Source organism: Lagenorhynchus albirostris, chromosome 19 (genome assembly GCF_949774975.1).
Source record: "Lagenorhynchus albirostris chromosome 19, mLagAlb1.1, whole genome shotgun sequence".
NCBI lineage: Eukaryota > Metazoa > Chordata > Mammalia > Artiodactyla > Delphinidae > Lagenorhynchus > Lagenorhynchus albirostris.
Genome location: NC_083113.1, coordinates 16285647 through 16309272, shown reverse-complemented (window position 1 = coordinate 16309272; position 23626 = coordinate 16285647). Strand labels below are relative to the sequence as shown.

General features: G+C 37.8%; 1 protein-coding gene across 1 annotated transcript; it reads left to right on the top strand.

The window, feature by feature from the left end:
- The first annotated feature begins 425 nt into the window (after positions 1-425).
- On the top strand, positions 426-21693 carry ZNF529 (zinc finger protein 529). Its single transcript, XM_060132359.1, has 4 exons — positions 426-1059; positions 2998-3091; positions 4331-4457; positions 18313-21693. The coding sequence occupies exons 1-4, from the start codon at positions 821-823 to the stop codon at positions 19713-19715; spliced, it is 1863 nt and encodes a 620-aa protein (XP_059988342.1). The 5' UTR covers positions 426-820; the 3' UTR covers positions 19716-21693.
- Positions 21694-23626: the final 1933 nt, after the last annotated feature.

Sequence of the window (23626 nt, the reverse complement as noted above, 5' to 3'; positions counted from 1 at the left end):
GGCATGTGGGATCTTGGTTTCCCAACTAGGGATCGAACCTGCACCCCCTGCAGTGGAAGCACAGAGTCTTAACTACTGGACAGCCAGGGAAGTCCCCCATTATGTACATTTTTTTCTGCCCTCTTTTGCTCAACCTCATGTTTATGAAAATCATCTGCTGTTTGTTCAGTTTTATTCTTAAGTAATCTTCCACTATAGGAATGTATCTCATTTAATTTTTCCCTACTTCTGTTGATGGATGTTTGGGTTGTCAACAGTTTCAGGACAGTATAAAGAAATGCAGCTAAAATAATTCTTTTACATACTTTTTGGATGGAAAAACTAATTTCTGTTGGGCATATACACAAGAGTGGAATTGCTAAGTCACAGTATATATGTTTTTTTTAGTAGATTGTGTCAAATAGTTGCCCAAAGTAACTGAAATAGTTTACACTCAACAACAAGGGGTTTACAGTTATAAGGTGAAAAATGCATAAATTAACTTCTACAGTAGGGGTTAACAAGTTTTTTTTTTTTCTGTAAAGGACAGATATTAAATATTTTAGGCTTTGTGGATTACACAGTCTCTGTCACACCTACTCAACTCTACCATTGTAGCACATAAACAGCTATAGATGATATGTAGCTTTGTTATATTAATCCTGTTTATCACTTTTCATTCTGTTTATTTGAACCTGTGGATTCAGATTACCATCTGGATTCATTTCCTTTGCCCAATGAAGCTTTTCTTCTACCTATCTCCTTTGTGTTATTATTGTCGAACATACTACATTTATATATGTTGCAGGCCCAATAATACCTGTTATGTGTGTGTATATATATGTATATAATATATATATATATATTTTTTGCGGTACGCGGGGCTCTCACTGTTGTGGCCTCTCCCGCTGCGGAGCACAGGATCCGGACGTACAGGCTCAGTGGCCATGGCTCATGGGCCCAGCCTCTCCGCGGCACGTGGAATCTTCCCAGACCGGGGCACGAATCCGTGTCCCCTGCATCGGCAGGCGGACTCTCAACCACTGCGCCACCAGGGAAGCCCATGTATATAATATTTATGTATGTGTATACATATATATGAATTACTTTATACAGTTGATTTTTAAAAAATTTTTAATTTATTTTTGGCTGCACTTGGTCTTTTGTTGCTGCGTGCAGGCTTTCTCTAGTTGCGGCGAGCAGGGGCTACTCTTCGTTGCAGTGCGCAGCCTTCTCATTGCGGTGGCTTCTCTTGTTGCAGAGCACGAGTTCTAGGTATGCGGGCTTCAGTAGTTGTGGCTCGCGGGCTGTAGAGCACAGGCTCAGTTGTTGTGGCATACGGGCTTAGTTGCTCCACGGCATGTGAGATCTTCCCAGACCAGGGCTCAAACCCGTGTCCCCTGTATTGGAAGGCAGATTCTTTACCACTGGACCACCAGAGAAGTCCTGGAAACTTTTCATCCATTATTTATTTGAATATATTAAAATGCACCTTTCCTCTTTTCTGTTACACTTATTACATGTGTATGCTTAATGGTGTCCAACATTTCTCTGATGCTCTTTTCATTTTTCTTCCTTGTGTTTTCTTCCTTTGTTCTTCAGATTGCATGATCTCTATCACGTTATCTTTAAGTTTTCTAGTACTTTTTTTTCTGCCCAGTTCACATCTACAGTTGAGTTACTCTAGTGAAATTTTCATTTCAGTTAATACTTTTCAACTCCAGAATTTCCATCTGGTGATATTAAATAACTTCTATCTCTTCACTGATTCTTTATTTGATATGACATTGTGATCATACCTTCATTTACTTTAAGCATGGGTTCCTTTGTTTATTGAACATATTTATAATGGCTACTTTGAAGTCTTTGTTAAATCTGGTTGCTTTCTCACAGGCAGTTTCTGTTGTCTGTTTGGTTTTGGCTTTAGTGTTTTTGGTTTATGGGTTATATTTTCCTATTTCTTCACCTGTCTCTTGTTTGTGGAAAGTAGATATTTTAGATAGTTGTTGTAACTCTGGTACTTTTGTCTACTTCTTCTCCCCAGGCCTGTTATTGTTATTTGCTTTCTTGTTTAGTGACTGGCTAGATTAATGAAGTGAAATCTATCTCCCCCATAGTGTAAATCTCCGATGTTGCTCCTTGGGGTATAGACTTTGCTATTACCACAGTTACCCTTGGATGACAGTGGTTTTGACAGGGCTGTCTTCGAGTGTCTCTTTACCTGACCACACCAAGCTGTTAGGATCCACTGATTGTGACTGATAGCACTATTGTTTTCAGTAATGCTGTGGGGTTACACTGCTTCGCAGACTAATGAAATAAAGTCAGTGTCTGAGATTTGTTCTGACAATAGGAAGGGCTCCCCAAGTATCTTTCTCTGATCCTTTCTGACAAACTAGCCAGCCTACAGTTTAGCATTTAACTCCAATGAATTTTTCAATCTTCTTGTAATAGCCTTTCACCAAAATTTCCAGTGTTTTTGAGAATGTCCTTACCCTTGAACTTCTTCACACTCTGTTGCAAATGAAGGCAGTTCCTTTGGAGAGGGCTCTGGAGGGGATTGGGCAGCAGTCCTAGGTCTCAACTTGCCTCTCGTGGCATGGAACGCCTGCCCTATGAGCCAAGGCAAAGACAGTTGGAACCCCAGTATTCTCAGCAGTGCCACACCCATGGTACAACATACAATTCTTGTGTGGCTACTAGGCAGAAGAAAATCTCCATTCCTTTGTTGCATTTGCCTGAGCAACAGGTAGCTGGGGGCAGAATGAGAAATGCTGATGTTCTACTCCTCCCAGGAAGATAGTTATCTGACTGGGAACAGGGCATGAGTGGTGAGGAAGTTTGTGTCCTTGGCTGTACTAGTTTGCAGTGGAATCTTTTTCTCACTAGGATGGGATGGACAAGGAAGGGTGCAGGTTAGATTAAGATACTGCAGACTTTCACAGTTCTTAATAAGTTTTAGTAGATTTACAAATGTTTCTTCATTTGCTCTATGTTTTTATATATAATTTTTACCAGTTTCAATGGGGAGCATGTCGGTGGAGCTCCTCATGCTGTCATACCAGAAGTGGAATTCCCTGATCAATTCTTTACAGTTCTAACCATGGACCATGTAAGTTGCTATTTCTCTCTCCTTTGTGAACATTTCATTTGTCTGAATCTTCCCAGAAAGGAGCCCTAACAGCCTACCCCACATCCCCATAAAAATCCCCATTTTCACTTTCACTCTCTCTAGAGAGAGTTGGAGTCAAACAGCACACTGTACCTCCTATGTGCCTATCTATTCTCCAAATAATGTTCAACATTCCTATGTGTGTTCAGTGTTTTGTTCAGAGCAGCTATAGGGTAGAAATGGAATCCCTAGATGGAGGCATTTACCAGCCTTTTTCGTACTCTTGGGTAGAGAAAAAGAGCAAATGGATCCATTTGATGACATATGGGCAAAGTCTGTACTTCTGAACAGACCTATTTTTCCAGGTAGACTGGATTTGATGTTGACTAGTCTCAGTCAGACATAAATAGATTACTGTAGATTTCAGAATTGGAGGAGATCTTATCCAACTTATATGTCTAAATATAATTAAGGCTGATATATTGCCACCAAGCAGACTACTCTGTAGCCACTAAAAAGCATTTAATAAATAATTTTTCATTAGAAGTTTTAATTCTTATATAATGTGAAATGGTGATTAACAGTGATGAACTTGGGGTGGTAAGAAAATTTTAAATATTATTCATATCCCATTTTCTAAGCTAGATATTTTTCCTTTACAGAGGAACGAGGATGTAGAAATTCACTATTATTGATAATACATTCAGCAGGCATGTAGCATGCAGCGTTCATGTATACACTATTTCTTTTAATTTGTAAACTGATTATTTTGTTTATTTCCAGACGTGCTTAGCTAAGAAATCCCATAGCATGCAGGAAGATTTCTCTGAATCAAAAGGATTCTTTAAAGACCTGTAGATAGTCTGGTTTGGAAGCATTAATTTCCTTACTTCCCATACCATAGGCTTCTACCCCTGGCCGATGTACTTACTATTAGACCCCTTCCTGCAATTCTTTTTCGTTTTTTTTAAATTTATATTATTGAAGTATAGTTGATTTACAATGTTGTGTTAATTTCTGTTGTACAGCAAAGTGATTCAGTTATATAGATATATATTCTTTTTCATATTCTTTTCCATTATGGTTTATTACAGGATATTGAATATAGTTCCCTGTGCTATACAGTAGTCCCTTATTGTTTATCCATTCTATATAAAATAGTTTAATTCAATTCTTTATTTCTTATCTTTTACTCAAAAATGTTTCCTTCAATTTTACTTATGTGGTTTGTTGTTTCAGGAATTGTTGACATTCAGGGATGTGGTCATCAGCTTCTCTCAGGAGGAATGGGAGTATCTGGATTCTGCTCAGAGGGACTTGTACTGGGACGTGATGATGGAAAATTACAGCAACTTGGTCTCACTGGGTAAATTTAGCTGTTTACATAATTTAGAATATGTTCTATAGAATATCAGTTGACATTCAGTGAACTCAAAGCTATCTTTTAAGAAACTTCATGTAATTTCTATGAAGTCCCTTCTCAGTCTCTTATAATTTCTACCTTCGTTTATTTTTGGCTGTGTTGGGACTTTGTTGCTGCGTGTAGGCTTTCTCTAGTTGCATTGAGTGGGGAACTACTTTTCAGTGCAGTGCGCATGCTTCCCATTGCTGTGGCTTCTCTTATTGTGGAGCATGGGCTCTAGGCACGCAGGCTTCAGTAGTTGTGGCACGAGGGCTCAGTAGTTGTGGCTTGCAGGCTGTAGAGCACAGGCTCAGTAGTTGTGGCACACGGGTTTTTTTTTTTTTTTTACATCTTTATTAGTATGATTGCTTTACAATGGTGTGTTAGTTTCTGCTTTATAACAAAGTGAATCAGTTATACACATACATATGTTCCCATATCTCTTCCCTCTTGTGTCTCCCTCCCTCCTACCCTCCCTATCCCACCCCTCTAGGTGGTCACAAAGCACCAAGCTGATCTCCCTGTGCTATGCGGCTGCTTTCCACTAGCTATCTGCCTTACATTTGGTAGTGTATATATGTCCATTCCTCTCTCTCGCTTTGTCACAGCTCACCCTTCCCCCTCCCCATATCCTCAAGTCCATTCTCTAGTAGGTCTCTGTCTTTATTCCTGTCTTACCCCTAGGTTCTTCATGATATTTTCTTTTTCTTCACTTCCATATATATGTGTTAGCATACGGTATTTGTCTTTCTCTTTCTGACTTACTTCACTCTGTATGACAGACTCTAGGTCCATCCACCTCATTACAAATAGCTCAATTTCGTTTCTTTTTATGGCTCAGTAATATTTCATTGTATATATGTGCCACATCTTCTTTATCCATTCATCCGATGATGGACACTTAGGTTGTTTCCATCTCGGGCTATTGTAAATAGAGCTGCAATGAACATTTTGGTACATGACTCTTTTTGAATTATGGTTTTCTCAGGGTATATGCCCAGTAGTGGGATTGCTGGGTCATATGGTAGTTCTATTTTTAGTTTTTTAAGGCACCTCCATACTGTTCTCCGTAGTGGCTGTACCAATTCACAATTCCACCAACAGTGCAAGAGTGTTCCCTTTTCTCCACACCATCTCCAGCATTTATTGTTTGTAGATTTTTTGATGATGGCCATTCTGACCGGTGTGAGATGATATCTCATTGTAGTTTTGATTTGCATTTCTCTAATGATTAATGATGTTGAGCATTCTTTCATGTGTTTGTTGGCAGTCTGTATTTCTTCTTTGGAGAAATGTCTATTTAGGTCTTCTGCCCATTTTTGGATTGGGTTGTTTGTTTTATTGTTATTGAGCTGCATGAGCTGCTTATAAATTTTGGAGATTAATCCTTTGCCAGTTGCTTCATTTGCAAATATTTTCTCCCATTCTGAGGGTTGTCTTTTGGTCTTGTTTATGGTTTCCTTTACTGTGGAAAAGCTTTGCAGTTTCATTAGGTCCCATTTGTTTATTTTTGTTTTTATTTCCATTTCTCTAGGAGGTGGGTAAAAAAGGGTCTTGCTGTGATTTATGTCATAGAGGGTTCTGCCTACGTTTTCATCTAAGAGTTTGATAGTTTCTGGCCTTACATTTAGGTCTTTAATCCATTTTGAGCTTATTTTTGTGTATGGTGTTAGGGAGTGATCTAATCTCATACTTTTACATGTACCTGTCCAGTTTTCCCAGCACCAGTTATTGAAGATGCTGTCCTTTCTCCACTGTACATTCCTGCCTCCTTTATCAAAGATAAGGTGACCATATGTGCATGGGTTTATCTCTGGGCTTTCTATCCTGTTCCATTCATCTATCTTTCTGTTTTTGTGCCAGTACCATACTCTCTTGATTACTGTAGCTTTGTAGTATAGTCTGAAGTCAGGGAGCCTGATTCCTCCAGCTCCATTTTTCGTTCTCAAGATTGTTTTGGCTATGCAGGGTCTTTTGTGTTTCCATACAAATTGTGAAATTTTTTGTTCTAGTTCTGTGAAAAATGCCAGTGGTAGTTTGATAGGGATTGCATTGAATCTGTAGATTGCTTTGGGTAGTAGAGTCATTTTCACAATGTTGATTCTTCCAATCTAAGAACATGGTATATCTCTCCATCTATTTGTATCATCTTTAATTTCTTTCATCAGTGGCTTATAATTTTCTGCATACAGGTCTTTTGTCTCCTTAGGTAGGTTTATTCCTAGGTATTTTATTCTTTTCGTTGCAGTGGTAAATGGGAATGATTTCTTGATTTCACTTTAAGATTTTTCATCATTAGTGTATAGGAATGCCAGAGATTTCTGTGCATTAATTTTGTATCCTGCTACTTTACCAAATTCATTGATTAGCTCTAGTAGTTTTCTGGTAGCATCTTTAGGATTCTCTATGTATAGTATCATGTCATCTGCAAACAGTGACAGCTTTACTTCTCCTTTTCCAATTTGGATTCCTTTTATTTCCTTTTCTTCTCTGATTGCTGTGGCTAAAACTTACAAAATGATGTTGAATAAGAGTGGTGAGAGTGGGCAACCTTGGCTTTTTCATTATCTTAGTGGAAATGGTTTCAGTTTTTCACCATTGAGGATGCTGTTGGCTGTGGGTTTGTCATATATGGCCTTTATTATGTTGAGAAAAGTTCCCTCTATGCCTACTTACTTCAGGGTTTTTATCATAAATGGGTGTTGAATTTTGTCAAAAGCTTTCTCTGCATCTATTGAGATGATCATATGGTTTTTCTCCTTCAATTTGTTAATATGGTTTATCACATTGATTGATTTGCATATATTGAAGAATCCTTGCATTCCTGGAATAAACCCCACTTGATCATGGTGTATCATCCTTTTAATGTGCTGTTGGATTCTGTTTGCTAGTATTTTGTTGAGGATTTTTGCATCTATGTTCATCAGTGATATTGGCCTGTAGTTTTCTTTCTTTGTGACATCCTTGTCTGGTTTTGGTATCAAGGAGATGGTGGCCTCATAGAATGAGTTTGGGAGTGTTCCTCCCTCTGCTATATTTTGGAAGAGTTTGAGAAGGATAGGTGTTAGCTCTTCTCTAAATGTTTGATAGAATTCACCTGTGAAGCCATCTGGTCCTGGGCTTTTGTTTGTTGGAAGATTTTTAATCACAGTTTCAATTTCAGTGCTTGTGATTGGTCTGTTCATATTTCGTATTTCTTCCTGATTCAGTCTTGGCACGTTGTGCATTTCTAAGAATTTGTCCATTTCTTCCAGGTTGTCCATTTTATTGGCATAGAGTTGCTTGTAGTAATCCCTCATGATCTTTTGTATTTCTGCAGTGTCAGTTGTTACTTCTCCTTTTTCATTTCTAATCTGTTGATTTGAGTCTGCTCCCTTTTTTTCTTGATGAGTCTGGCTAGTGGTTTATCAATTTTGTTTGTCTTCTCAAAGAACCAGCTTTTAGTTTTATTGATCTTTGCTATCGTTTCCTTCATTTCTTTTTCATTTATTTCTGATCTGATTTTTTCCTTCTGCTAACTTTGGTGTTTTTTTGTTCTTCTTTCCCTAATTGTTTTAGGTGCAAGGTTAGATTGTTTATTTGAGATGTTTCCTGTTTCTTAAGGTAGGATTGTACTGCTATAAACTTCCCTCTTAGAACTGCTTTGGCTGCATCCCATAGGTTTTGGGTTGTCGTGTCTCCATTGTCATTTGTTTCTAGGTATTTTTTGATTTCCTCTTTGATTTCTTCAGTGATCATTTCGTTATTAAGTAGTGTATTGTTTAGCCTCCATGTGTTTGTATTTTTTACAGATCTTTTCCTGTAATTGATATCTAGTCTCATAGTGTTGTGGTCAGAAAAGATACTTGATACAATTTCAATTTTCTAAAATTTACCAAGGCTTGATTTGTGACCCAAGATATGATCTATCCTGGAGAATGTTCCATGAGCACTTGAGAAAAATGTGTATTCTGTTGTTTTTGGATGGAGTGTCCTATAAATATCAATTAAGTCCATCTTGTTTAATGTATCAGTTAAAGCTTGTGTTTCCTTATTTATTTTCATTTTGGATGATCTGTCCATTGGGGAAAGTGGGGTGTTAAAGTCCCCTACTATGAATGTGTTACTGTCAATTTCCCCTTTTATGGCTGTTAGTATTTGCCTTATGTATTGAGGTGCTCCTATGTTGGGTGCATAAATATTTACAATTGTTATATCTTCATCTTGGATCGATCCCTTGATCATTAGGTAGTGTCCTTCTTTGTCTCTTCTAATAGACTTTATTTTAAAGTCTATTTTGTGTCATATGAGAATTGCTACTCCAGCTTTCTTTTGGTTTCCATTTGCATGGAATATCTTTTTTCATCCCCTTACTTTCAGTCTGTATGTGCCTCTAGGTCTGAACTGGGTCTCTTGTAGACAGCATATATATGGGTCTTGTTTTTGTATCCATTCAGCCAGTCTGTGTCTTTTGGTGGGAGCATTTAGTCCATTTACATTTAAGGTAATTATCAATATGTATGTTCCTCTTCCCATTTTCTTAATTGTTTTGGGTTCATTATTGTAGGTCTTTTCCTTCTCTTGTGTTTCTTGCCTAGGGAAGTTCCTTTAGCATTTGTTGTAAAGCTGGTTTGGTGGTGCTGAACTCTCTCAGCTTTTGCTTGTCTGTAAAGGTTTTAATTTCTCCATCAAATCTGAATGAGATCCTTGCTGGGTAGAGTAATCTTGGTTGCAGGTTTTTCTCCTTCATCACTTTAAATATGTCCTGCCACTCCCTTCTGGCTTGCAGAGTTTCTGCTGAAAGATCAGCTGTTAAGCTTATGGGTATTCCCTTGTGTGTTATTTGTTGTTTATCCCTTGCTGCTTTTAATATGTTTTCTTTGTATTTAATTTTTGACAGTTTGATTACTCTGTGTCTTGGCATATTTCTCCTTGAATTTATCCTGTATGGGACTCTCTGTGCTTCCTGGACTTGATTAACTATTTCCTTTCCCATATTAGGGAAGTTTTCAACTATAATCTCGTCAAATATTTTCTCAGTCCCTTTCTTTTTCTCTTCTTCTTCTGGAACCCCTATAATTCGAATGTTGGTGCGTTTAATGTTGTCCCAGAGGTCTCTGAGACTGTCCTCAGTTCTTTTCACTCTTTTTTCTTTATTCTGCTCTGTAGTAGTTATTTCCACTATTTTATCTTCCAGGTCACTTATCCATTCTTCTGCCTCAGTTATTTTGCTATTGATCCCTTCTAGAGTATTTTAAATTTCATTTATTGTGTTGTTCATCCTTGCTTGTTTCATCTTTAGTTCTTCTAAGTCCTTGTTAAACGTTTCTTATATTTTCTCCATTCTATATCCGAGATTTTGGATCATCTTTACTATCATTATTCTGAATTCTTTTTCAGGTAGACTGCCTATTTCCTCTTCATTTGTTAGGTCTGGTGGGTTTTTATCTTGCTCCTTCATCTGCTGTGTGTTTTTCTGTCTTCTCATTTTGCTTATCTTACTGTGTTTGGGGTCTCCTTTTTGCAGGCTGCAGGTTCGTAGTTCCCGTTGTTTTTGTTGTCTGTCCCCAGTGGCTAAGGTTGGTTCAGTGGGTTGTGTAGGCTTCCTGGTGGAGGGGACTAGTGCCTGTGTTCTGGTGGATGAGGCTGGATCTTGTCTTTCTGGTGGGCAGGTCCACGTCTGGTGGTGTGTTTTGGGGTGTCTGTGGACTTATTATGATTTTAGGCAGCCTCTCTGCTAATGGGTGGGGTTGTGTTCCTGTGTTGCTAGCTGTTTGGCATAGGTTGTCCTGCACTGTAGCTTGCTGGTCGTTGAGTGAAGCTGGGTGCTGGTGTTGAGATGGAGATCTCTGGGAGATTTTCGCTGCTTGATATTATTTGGAGCTGGGAGGTCTCTTGTGGACCAGTGTCCTGAAGTTGGCTCTCCCACCTCAGAGGCACAGCACTGACTCCTGGCTGCAGCACCAAGAGCCTTTCATCCACACGGATAAAGAGGAAAAGGGGAAAAATCATAAATCTTGCTCTCAAAGTCCACCTCCTCAATTTGGGATGATTCGTTGTCTATTCATATATTCCACAGATGCAGGTACATCAAGTTGATTGTGGAGCTTTAATCCGCTGCTTCTGAGTCTGCTGGGAGAGATTTCCCTTTCTCTTCTTTGTTTGCACAGCTCCCGGGGTTCAGCTTTGGATTTGGCCCCGCCTCTGCGTGTAGGTCGCTGGAGGGCGTCTGTTCTTCGCTCAGATAGGACAGGGTTAAAGGAGCAGCTGCTTTGGGGGCTCTGGCTCACTCAGGCCGGGGGGAGGGAGGGGTACGGAGTGCGGGGTGAGCCTGCAGCGGCAGAAGCCGACGTGACTTGCACCAGCCTGAGGCGTGCCGTTCGTTCTCCCGGGGAAGTTGTCCCTGGATCCCGGGACCCTGGCAGTGGCGGGCTGCACATGCTCCCCGGAAGGGGAGTGTGGATAGTGACCTGTGCTCGCACACAGGCTTCTTGGTGGCGGCAGCAGCAGCCTCAGCGTCTCATGCGCGTCTTTGGGGTCCGCGCTTTTAGTCGTGGTTCACGCCTGTCTCTGGAGCACCTTTAAGCAGCGCTCTTAATCCCCTCACCTCACGCACCACGAAACAAAGAGGGAAGAAAAAGTTTCTCGCCTCTTCGGCAGCTCCAGACTTTTCCCCCGACTCCTTCCCAGCTAGCCATGGTGCACTAACCCTCTGCAGGCTGTGTTCACGCCGCCAACCCCAGTCCTCTCCCTGTGCTCCGACTGAAGCCCAAGCCTCAGCTCCCAGCCCCGCCCATCCCGGCGGGTGAGCAGACAGGCCTCTCGGGCTGGTGAGTGCCGGTTGGCACCAATCCTCTGTGCGGGAATCTCTCTGCTTTGCCCTCCACACCCCTGTTGCTCTGCTCTCCTCTGTAGCTCCAAAGCTTTCCCCCTCTGCCACCCACAGTCTCCGCCCGTGAAGGGGCTTCCTAGTGTGTGGAAACCTTTCCTCCTTCACAGCTCCCTCCCAGTGGTGCAGGTCCCGTCCCTATCCTTTTGTCTCTGTTTATTCTTTTTTCTTTTGCCCTACCCAGGTACGGGGGGAGTTTCTTGCCTTTTGGCAGGTCTGGGGTCTTCTGCCAGCGTTCAGTAGGAGTTCTGTAGGAGTTGTTCCCCATGTAGATGTATTTCTGGTATATCTGTGGGGAGGAAGGTGATCTCCACGTCTTACTCTTCTGCCAATTTCCCCTCGTTCTCCCCAGCGCATGGGTTTATTTGCTCCGTGGCATGTGGGATCTTCCCAAACCAGGGCTTGAACCCATGTCTCCTTCATTGGTAGGTGGATTCTTAACCACTGCGCCACCAGGGAAGTCCTTGGATTTGAATTGTAGGATACATACACTGTATCCTTTGAGATATCTATTATATTTTTTTGAGCCCAGAATTGCTAAAATTTCTTTATTATTTTCTTACCCACCTTCTGGGAGAACAGCTGAGATCCTGTGTCCTGAGTTGTTATGATTATTAAAAGAATTTGTATAATTTACATTGCTACATTGGCAAATAGAAGTCATATTCATTGCCTGACACAAGTGTTGTCTTACACCTGCTATGGGGTTAAAAAACTTTGCATTTAACGTTAAGTCAGTATTCCAGCAAGGACCTTTTAATGTTTTAGAAAACTCCTTGTTTTCCTCTCAGCTCACATAGTTCTTGCCTTGTACCAGGCCCCGATTTAAGCCCTTTTAATATACTGAGTTATCTAATTCTACAACCCTATGGCATAAATACTACTTGCATTATTGTTCTTTGAAGAGATTGCTAAGACAAAGAGTATTTAGGCTACCCCTCCAGGGTTACTTAGCTAGTTAGTGTCAGACGCAGGTGTTCTTACCCAAGCAGTCTGACGCCAAAGTTGATATTCTTAGCTGTTACAACATACTGCCTCTCAAGGCAAAGAGATAGCATGGGTTTAAATAAAAGAAGACATTTCTTTACCTGTCTGGTAAAGTATTTATACAGCTAGCCATTAACAATCAAAAACTATGATGGGCTAAAGTATACTAAACCAATGAAAATCAAAAAATCCATAATGATACATAAATAAGAGGTCAGAAAATTTATACTCTCTTTATACTTTGTAATTCTATGGTCACTCTAAGGTGAATGTTCTTTCAATCTTCTCATATTTATCTTCTCTGAAGTCTTTCATTTCAACCTCATTTATTAAAAACTTAACCAATTCTCAAAAGTGATTTTTAGAATTGGTTATGGTTCTTATATATTTCTATATATTATGTTACATTTCTTTGTTGTAAACAGAGTGTTCCATTTCTAAGCCAGTTTTGACTGCCTTATTAGTGGAAGGGAAGTTGTCCTGGAGGGTTACGAGGAATGTGACAAGTAAACGGGGCTAGGTGAGTGAGGACTTGATGAAGCAAGGAAAGCCATCACCAGAGTAAAAAGCCCAGCCTGTCCAAGAGGAGGTTGGCCCCTGTGATGTTTTGGGGAAACTCCCTTTAAACCCCTATGGGAAAAAAGCCTGATACTTGGGGAAGCAAATTAAGATCTTCCCCAATTCAACCAACATTTCCCCTAGTTCCTCTTGTATTTAGACTTACATAAATGTCTTCACTGACAAAAAAATCTTGGTCATTTATATAATCAACACTTAATCAGTGTGTACAGTAAGATAGATATTGTGTTAGCCCTATAAGTACAATGGTAAGAAAGATCAATACAGATCTTAATGTCATGGAACTAACATACTAGTAAGTGAGATATATAATAAATAGGTAAATAAATGATTAGAAAATATATCATGGATAGTGATATGTGCTATGAAGAAAAGTAAGCAAAATAAAGGGATGAAGAATAATGGAACTAATTCAGATATTATGGTCAGAAAGGGATCTCTCTGGTCCTACTTTAGTATTCTATGAATACACAGTTCCTCATCAACAATTCACTTAATGCTTTTTACAATTGAAAACCTTCATTTAAATCAGTGTTGTACTAAGTCCGCCATTCCTTCTAATACATTTAATTAGTTACCCTCATGCTACTTGATAAACTTGAAATCTAATGGAAAAGGCAGCAAGTGTTTGATTATACTCTTTATATGATTGTAACTAATTAGCCACCTCAAATGGTGCACTTGAAATTTTCTGACCTCTTATTTACGTATCATTATGGATTTGTTGATTTTCATTGGTTTAGTATACTTTAGCCCATCACAGTCTTTGTTGATGCCTAGCTGTATAAATACTAATTCCTTATGGATTTTTGTGTACCTTTGACTTGATTCTTTATTCTTTGAATTTACTATTGCTTTCTGAAGCTTTCCCAGGCTCACCCTATACCTTCCCTATCCCAGACCAAACACCTGAATTGGTTAAAAGTGAGTTCTTCTGGTCTTCCATGTTTTATGTGTTTTGTTCCTTTTTAAAAAATTAATTCTAGCTATAAATTTTTAGTTGTTTAGTTAACATGTTTAGGTACACAAAGTACTTTTTACCCTCTTTTGATTATTGTATTGTCAAAATGGTGGTCTCCTTTGATGATTTGTGTCTTTTTGTTATGGTTCATTAATATTATAAAACATTCTTGCTTCTGTCACAACAGTCAAGGGCACATCTTCTACCTTACCTGCTCCAGGTCGTGACTCAGATCTTTATTTTAGGAGCCATGGTTCATTACCTGGTTTATTGCCACAACCTGGGCAATAGGCATGCTTATGATTTTTTGTTTCATGGGAGGTAAGTCTTTGACAATTTTATCTCTTTCTAGCAAATTGTTCATTTTTCAACTTTTGTGGCTTCTGGGGTTTTCAGTATTTATTTACCTAGAAAATAATTCATAAGTCAACATTTTCAAATTGGTTGGCATATGAGCCTTATAACATTTAAAAAATACCCTCTGTGATGGTTCTTTCATTTGTCATTTACTTTTTTTTTTAATAGATCTTTATTGTAGTATAATTGCTTCACAATACTGTGTTAGTTTCTGTTGTACACCAAAGTGAATCAGCCGTATGCATACATATGTCCCTATATCCCCTCCCTCATGAGCCTCCTTCCCATCCTCCCTATCCCACCCCTCTAGGTCACTGCAAAGCACAGAGCTGATCTCTCTGTGCTATGCTGCTGCTTCCCACTAGCTAACTACTTTACATTCGGTCGTGTATATATGTCGATGCTACTCTCTCACTTTGCCCCAGCTTACCCCTCCCACCCCATGTCCTCAAGTCCATTCTCTATGTCTGCATTTTTATTCCTGCCCTGCAACTAGGTTCATCAATACCTTTTTTTTTTTTTTTTAGATTCCATGTATATGTGTTAGAATATGGTATTTGTTTTTCTCTTTCTGACTTACTTCACTCTGTATGACAGACTCTAGGTCCATCAACCTCACTACAAATAACTCAATTTCGTTTCTTTTTATGGTTGAGTAATATTCCATTGTATATATGTGCCACACCTTCTTTATCCATTTGTTTGTCGATGGACACTTAGGTTGGTTCCATGTCCTGGCTATTGTAAATAGTGCTGCAATGAACATTGTGGTACATGTCTCTTTTTGAATTATGCTTCTCTCAGGGTATATGCCTAGTAGTGGGATTGCTGGGTCATATGGTAGTTCTATTTTTAGTTTTTTAAGGAACCTCCATACTGTTTTCCATAGTGGTTGTTTCAATTTACATTCCCACCAACAGTGCGGGAGGGTTCTCTTTTCACCAAACCCTTTCCAGCATTTATTGTTTCTAGATTGTTTGATAATAGCCATTCTGACTGGCATGAGGTGATACCTCATTGTAGTTTTGATTCGCATTCCTCTAATAATTAGTGATGTTGAGCCTCTTTTCATGTGCTTCTTGGCCATCTGTATGTCTTCCTTGGTGAAATGTCTATTTAGGTCTTCCATCCATTTTTTTTTTTTTGCGTTACACGGGCCTCTCACCATTGTGGCCTCTCCCGCTGTAGAGCAAATGCTCCAGACACGCAGGCTCAGTGGCCATGGCTCACGGGCCTAGCTGCTCCACAGCATGTGGGATCCTCCTGGACCGGGGCACAAACCTGTGTCCCCTGCATCGGCAGGCAGACTCCCAACCACTGCGCCACCAGGGAAGCCCCTTCCATCCATTTTTTAATTGGATTTTTTCTTTAAGTTCCATTTGTTTATTTTTATTTTTATTTCCATTACTCTAGGAGGTGGGTCAAAAAAGATCTTCCTGTGGTTTGTGTCAGAGTGTTTTTCCTATGTTTTCCTCTAAGAGTTTTATTGTGTCTGGTCTTACATTTAGGTCTTTAATCCATTTGGAGTTTATTTTTGTGTATGGTGTTAGGGAGTGTTCTAATTTCATTCTTTTACATGTAGCTGTCCAGTTTTCCCAGCATCACTTATTGAAGAGGTTCTCCTTTCTCCATTGTATGTTCTTGCCTCCCTTCTCATAAATTAGATGACAATATGTGCATGGGTTTATCTCTGGGCATTCTATCCTGTTCCATTGATCTACTTTTCTGTTTTTGTGCCAGTACCATACTGTCTTGATTACTGAAGCTTTGTGGTATAGTTTGAAGTCAGGGAGCCTGATTCCTCCAACTCCGTTTTTCGTTCTCAAGATTGCTTTGGCTATTTTGGTCTTTTCTGTTTCCATACGAATTGTAAAATTTTTTGTTCTAATTCTGTGAGGAATACCACTAGGAGTTTGATGGGGATTGCATTGAATCTGTAGATTGCTTTGGGTAGTATAGTCATTTTCACAGTATTGATTCTTCCAATCCAAGGACATGGTATATTTCTCCATCTGTTTATGTCATCTTTGATTTCTTTCACTTTTTATATTTGTTGATTATATTCTTTATATGTTCTCTAACTCATCACATTCTGACTCTATATTTATTGAATTCTCCTCTCACCTTTTCTTTAGGTCACTTTGTTCTTTTCTGTCTTCTTGAATGGAATGTATACGTTGGTTTTCATTCTTTCAGTTTTATCAATATAAGTGTCTAAATTCTTACTTTCTATGTGACTAATATTGAGTTTCATAGATTTTTAATGTGCGATATTTTCAACGCCACCATTCCCTGAAAGTTTTGTAATTTCAGTTACATTTCCACAATAACTAAACAGTTATTTGATAGAAAGTGTCTTCATTTCTAAGTGGAAGTACTTTTAATTTACTGATATTGGCATTCATTTATGATTTTATTGTTTCAGTCAAATAATGGTGTTTGCATTATTTCACCTTAATTATACATAATTCAGTCACAAGAAATTATTTTTGCCTTTTATCATGCAATGTATATCAGTCACTTTGGATTTTCCTTAGGTTGTTCCCTCATCTGATTGCCAATCTCCAGCTAGGTCCAAGAGATCTTTTGTTACAAAGTGCCTTACACTCTTGCCCACCTCCACCACATTTTACATATCATTCTGTTACCAAATTCTCCTTTTCAGCCGCAGGTTTACTCAGAATTGCATAAGCTTTACAATATGGGAAATACCTATTATAATATCTAAAACATTCTGATACTATTTTAGGCAGTATAGCAGTGGTTAGCTTTGAGAATAAGAAAATGGAAAGGAATACCTGGGAAAGAGCATGAAGGAAAACATTTAAATGTAGACTAGGATTTCAGGAGGATAGATGAATAATAGTGAAAATGTTACTGAAGAGAGGTAAATAAAACACCATCTTTATTGGGATGAAGAAACTCATGGTTTTGCATAGGAGGAAATTAACAGCAGTGATGGAGACAGTATGCGTAGGTGGAGAGGCAATTGGAAAATAATCATTTATAAACACTATTATATATATGAATGTATCTTACTATATTATAATTTTCATGTACATAAATTTATATATATAAAATCACTGTAGTGTAGTGTGAGGTTTTAAAGGCATGGAGATTCTTATAGTTATATAATTATTCTGGTAATTGTGTTCTCCAGTGACTTCTTTTTGTAATATTGGCTTTTATTCTCACATTGCTTTCAACCAGTGATTTGCTTTTCCTGTAATTATAAATTACTTTGACCTTGGGGCTTGCTATTCAGTGGCACATAGAATGACTTTATTTGTCCTTTTGGAGTTTAATAAGGAAATAGTATGATAACAGAGAAAATTACAGATTACACAATTGGAAAAATGGGTATGAGGGCAAGGAACTAGATATTGGAATAGAGACATAGATATGAACTTACTTAGAGTCAGCTAGTACATAATTTCAGAGGGTAGTAACTTTTAGACCCAGACAATGAAAAGGAAGTAGTATATAAGGATTCCATTTCTGAGAAATGAAATATCTTGTGGGTATCTCTAAATGATAGGAAATGTGGTTTGATGCAGAAGGTGAAAATGATTAGGTGAAAGGGGATAATGGATTAAAATGTTGTTTTACAAGCAGCACCCTGTTATCGATGATAAAGTATTGGGATTATATTGTAAAAGAAGAAAAGTATCAGAAAATTGTTAGTATGTATCAATAATCAAATTTTGATCTGTATTTGCAGTATCTCTACAAGATACTGATGACTAAATTCCACATTTATAGGTGTTGATTCAGTTTATCTGGATTAGTTCATGAATATCAGTACTTGACAAGCTTACTAGGTGATGATCAACACCAAAATTTCAGACCCACTGACTTAATCCATTTCTCTTAGCACAAACCTCACAACCTTATGTTATACTCTTATCATTCTCTGAGTTCTCTTTACCTTTCCTCAAACTTCATAACAGTATTTTAATCATTCACTTTTACTGTGAATTATTTTCAGTTTTTTTCCTGTGCATTTTATAACTATTTTATTTTTGTTACACATGAAAAAAGAAATTGTTTTTTTCCCTTTCTTTCAGACTTGGAATCCAAGTGTGACAAAAAGACTTTATCTACAGAGAAGGACATTATTGAAAAAAATCATTCTCAGTGGGAAGTAATAGAAAGTAGTAAATTAGTTGGCCTTGAGAACTCCATTGTCAGAAATGATTGGCAAAGCAAAAGGAAGACTGAAGTGCAAAGACCTGAAGTGGGATATTTCAGTCAAATGAAAATCATCTCTGAAAAAGTACCCAATTACAAAAATCATAAATCTCTTACATTACATCAGAGAATTCATGATAGTGAGAAGCCCTGTAAGGAATATGGGAAGGTCCTTAGTTGTGACTTAAACTTCGATGAATATGAGAAAATATATACTGAGAAAACCTCTGAACGTAGTAGATATTGGAAAACCTTTGGAGTAGATGACCCACATACCCTACAACTGAATATTCATACTGGTGTGAAACCTTGTAAATGTATGGAATGTGGGAATGCATTTAGTTTTTGTGAAGACCATAGTGTACACTGTGATGATCAGAAGTGCTATAAATGTAAGCAATATGGAAGGACTTTTAGAAGAATTGAAAAAATCACTGCACTTCAAAGAATTCATGATGGTGAGAAACCCTATGAATGCACTTTCTGTAGGAAATCGTTTAGAGTGCATGCACAACTTACTAGACATCAGAAAATCCATACTGATGAGAAACCTTACAAATGTATGGAATGTGGCAAGGACTTTAGATTTCATTCACAACTAACTGAACATCAGAGAATTCATACTGGTGAGAAGCCATACAAATGTATACAATGTGAGAAGGTCTTTAGAATTCGTTCACAGCTTATTGAACATCAGAGAATTCATACTGGTGAGAAACCTTATGCATGTAAAGAATGTGGGAAGACTTTTGGAGTCTGTCGAGAACTTGCTCGACATCAGAGAATTCATAGTGGTAAGAAACCCTATGAATGCAAAGCATGTGGAAAGGTCTTTAGAAACAGTTCATCCCTGACTAGACATCAGAGAATTCATACTGGTGAGAAACCATATAAATGTAAGGAATGTGGGAAAGCTTTTGGAGTAGGCAGTGAACTTACTCGACATCAGAGAATTCACAGTGGTCAGAAACCTTATGAATGTAAAGTGTGTGGAAAGTTCTTTAGACTTACTTCAGCCCTTATTCAACATCAGAGAATTCATAGTGGTGAGAAACCTTATGAATGTAAGGTATGTGGGAAGGCCTTTAGACACAGTTCGGCCCTTACTGAACATCAGAGAATTCATACTGGAGAGAAACCTTACGAATGCAAGGCATGTGGGAAGGCCTTTAGACATAGTTCATCCTTTACAAAACATCAGAGAATTCATAATAGTAAGAAACCCTATGAATGTAAGGAATGTGGGAATGCCTTTAGAGTGGGCAGGCAACTTACTTGACATTGAACAAGTTGTACTGGTGAGAAGATTTTTGAATGAAAGACATATATAAAGTCCATTTGTTTCTGAGTTTCATTGGAAAAATATGTGTATTTAAGTAGAAGTTATCGCAAAGATTCTACCTCAATTAAATCTGTTTCCAGACTTTATGGCCACTCTAGAACTAGAATTATTCATTCATAAGTGAGATATACTTTCAGCTTTGTTCAATATCACCAAATATTTCTCCTTTTTATATCAATTAACATTCTGAATATCCGTTTATGTAGGATGATGCCTATCAATCCGTTTCTTAAATGGGAAATGTATTTCCCTAATTATTAATTATTTGAGTTATTTTCATATGAGTTTTTTTTTTTTTTGAGGTACGCGGGCCTCTCACTGTTGTGGCCTCTCCTTTTGTGGAGCACAGGCTCTGGATGCACAGGCTCAGTGGCCGTGGCTCACGGGCCCAGCCGCTCCACAGCATGTGGGATCCTCCCGGACCGGGGCACAAACCCGTGTCCCTTGCATCAGCAGGCGGACTCTCAACCACTGTGCCACCAGGGGAGCCCTCATATGAGTTTCTTGTCCAGGGATGTTTTGCTTACAGTTACTTTTGGTGTTTGTGTTTTTGGCTATTTATTGTTTTTGGCTTAGTAATTTGTAATATTGCTCAAATATATCTTTTGCATTCTAATTTTTTGCCTGTTTTATATGGCATACTTATCTTCTCCAGGGAGTTAGAACCCCCAGACACTATGTGGTTTTAAAGTTTTGTGGTCCTGCAAGGTGTTTGTGTAGATTTGTTTTGTTTTCTCTTGATTTTGTTTTAATGGTAGATGTTTTAACTTTTCCATTGTCATCAAATGTTTGAATTCTTTCTGAATTTCTATTTTGTTTTGACACAACAGATTTCCCTAAATACCTTTTGCAACACAATTCCTTTAAGGAGTCTTTTCACCTCTAGGCAGTACCAGTAGGCATCCAAATGAAATGAGCATTTAAAATATTTCATAAAATATTCTAACCCAATCTTACGTCTCTTAAATTTGTTAGGCAGCTTTAAAAGTAGGAGAAAATCTACAGCTATTGCAATGATTATAAACTGGTCACTAAAATCAAGAGGGTTTACAACGCTGCTATTTACCATGGCTTCAATTGGGTTTTGTATCTATTTATACTTTTCCTTTTTATTCCGTTCAGTATTGTCTTACTGTGTTTTGGCAGTTGGAAAATCAGTAGACCTTTGATTTTAGCAATCTCCCCTGACTCAGGAAAAACGAAAAGACAACAACAAAAAAATGAGACAGTTAATAAGGTTGCAAATCTTAGCTACTCATCACCTCTTTCTTATGACAGTTGACCTTGTTATATAATCAAAGTGATCAAAAGCCACTGGTTATTGATTTTTATAAGAAAATTTACCTGTTATATTTACATACATTTACATCACTGTCATTCATTAGATTTTAATTTTTGAGATTGGTATCTTGCCCAGTTTTGCATGATCAGCAGTAGTAAGTAAGGTTTTCTCATTGGGTATACTGAGCTATGTTTTCTTTAAATATTCCTTATTAGTAATTTACTTAAGTTAGCAGTTATTAAAAGTATGTAACTGATAGATCATTCATGTCCTACAGAGTAAAAGAATGGGTCTCTGTTGTTAACCTTATTAGGATACTTGCTATTTCATATCTTTGAAATAGTTCAATTGTTTTATAATTATTAATGTTATTAATAGCTCACTCTATTTACTGAGCTGTCATGTGACCACACTGCTGATTTGCTCTTATATCCTTCTCTACCTGGTTATTCTGAGTTACCATCAATGCTGATTAATTTCCCTCTTCTTGCACAGTACTCCAGAGCTACTTGCCCTACTCTTCTTTGTGTGTTTTTAATATTTTTTGCTTGCTCGAACTAAAACAATGAGCTATCCAAACCTTATATACGGACTTAAAATTAATGACAGAAATAAAGTAACCATGTGGCTTGACACTTATTTTTTGAATCATTAATGAATAAATGAAAAAAAAATACAACACATCCTTATTGTCTCCCTTATTTGTAATTACAGCTACATTTTGTTCACATTCATTAATATTTTGGTCACATTACATTAACATTTTTCTTTGAATTTTGTTATGAACTCCTGTCATTTCACAGACTGCTAATCTGATAAACCAAAATGTAACATTTGGTACTTTTTCTGGTACTTTTTCTTGGTGCTCAAATTGATAAAATTTATTCCTTTCCATTTTCATTTGTTCCTTTATCCTTTCCACATTTTCCCTAGCCTACTTGGAAGCTTTGGGTTCTTTCCCCAAATACAAGGGGATGTTCCAGACCTATCCTGTTTATTGCTGTCCTGAACCATAAAATTAGCTACTGCAAGGAAAGGATTCTGTTCAATTTAATGGTAAAGAATTCTAATTAATAAATGTAAAGGGAATGAGGGAAATAGGAAATCACCATAATAATAGTGGTAATTATATACAAAATCCATTGATGGATGGTAAGAGTTGAAGGTGAAAGTATAAGGAAAAAATAGGATATTAGAATTGTTTCAAAGTATCTCTCCCAAGTATTTAATTACAAAGATAAAACATTGCACACACTCCTTTAACCGAATAATCACCAACAGTGAGACACTGGCATCAAGGTGATGCACTAAGAAGGGCAAACACTTGGGTAGTATTCTCACCAAAACATGCGTAACTATGTTCTAATAATGAAGGAACTGCAGGCAGACCCAAAATGAATACCCTTTTGTAAAATAACTTGCCCAATACTCCAGAAGTTCATAACTTTTCTAGGTCATAAAAGGCAAGGGAACTAAATACAATGCTGGATTGTGGATTCAATTTTTGGAACATTAGCAGAGAAAACGATGAAATTCAATCAAACCTGTCATTTGATGATAGTATTGTTCCCAATGTTAATGTCCTGGTTTTGATCATTATAATACAGTAGTGTAAAATGTTAGTATTAGGCAAACTGGGAGAAGGGCATATGGAAACTCTGTAGTCCTCTTGCAATTCTTTTTTTTTTTCTTCTTTCAATTCTTAAGAACAGAATTTATTTGTTTAATACTCTGTTTCCAGTCAAAATGGGAATAATAGAGGCAGGATTTACCTTCCTGCCTAAAATAACAAAACACTAGATAAAATATGAGAAATAAAGGTTTTCAGACATTGGACACCAGGCAACACAATGGTAATGCCTAAGAAAGTATGAACAAATGTGATCCACACATTTGACCCAACCTACTGCCTAGAGAGCATTTCCACACCTCAGCACTGTGAGGGGGAATACAAGGGGCGCTTTGTAATCTCCCTAAGTAGACAAGATGGAGCTGAGAGTCCAGGGAGGCAGTGATGGCTAGAGTCTGCAGGGCAGAGTATTGAGCCAAGTTCTCATCAGTGCATGGGATCAAGGAAACCACCTGAGGCCAGCAAAAGAAATGCTTAAGAGCACAGGTAATCCTTGGAGCTCACACAGAGCCAGGAATAGTTTGTGTCCCCATCAGCAAGAGTGGTAAACCTCATAATTTATAGGGCACTGGTTAGATTACTCAAAAAGCTATTGCCTCAGTAGATAGGCGAGTTAGCACTAGATTAAGGCTTTCCTAGTCCCACCTAGCAGAGCTTAAAGCAAATCTTGAACAAATTGTTTCCAGGTAACATAAGTATATTACAGAACAAAGTTTGAGTATATTTATAGAAATGCAAAAATACCAAGCACATTGAAGGTAACTTTTATAATGTCTGTAGTAAATAAATTTTACCAGAAGTATAAATACGCAGGCATACATGACTATAATGCAAAAAATCAATAGAACCACAATCAGAACTAGAAATGACAAAAATAGATTTTGTATTTAATAATAGATACTGACAATACAAAAGTCATAACTATATTCTATATAT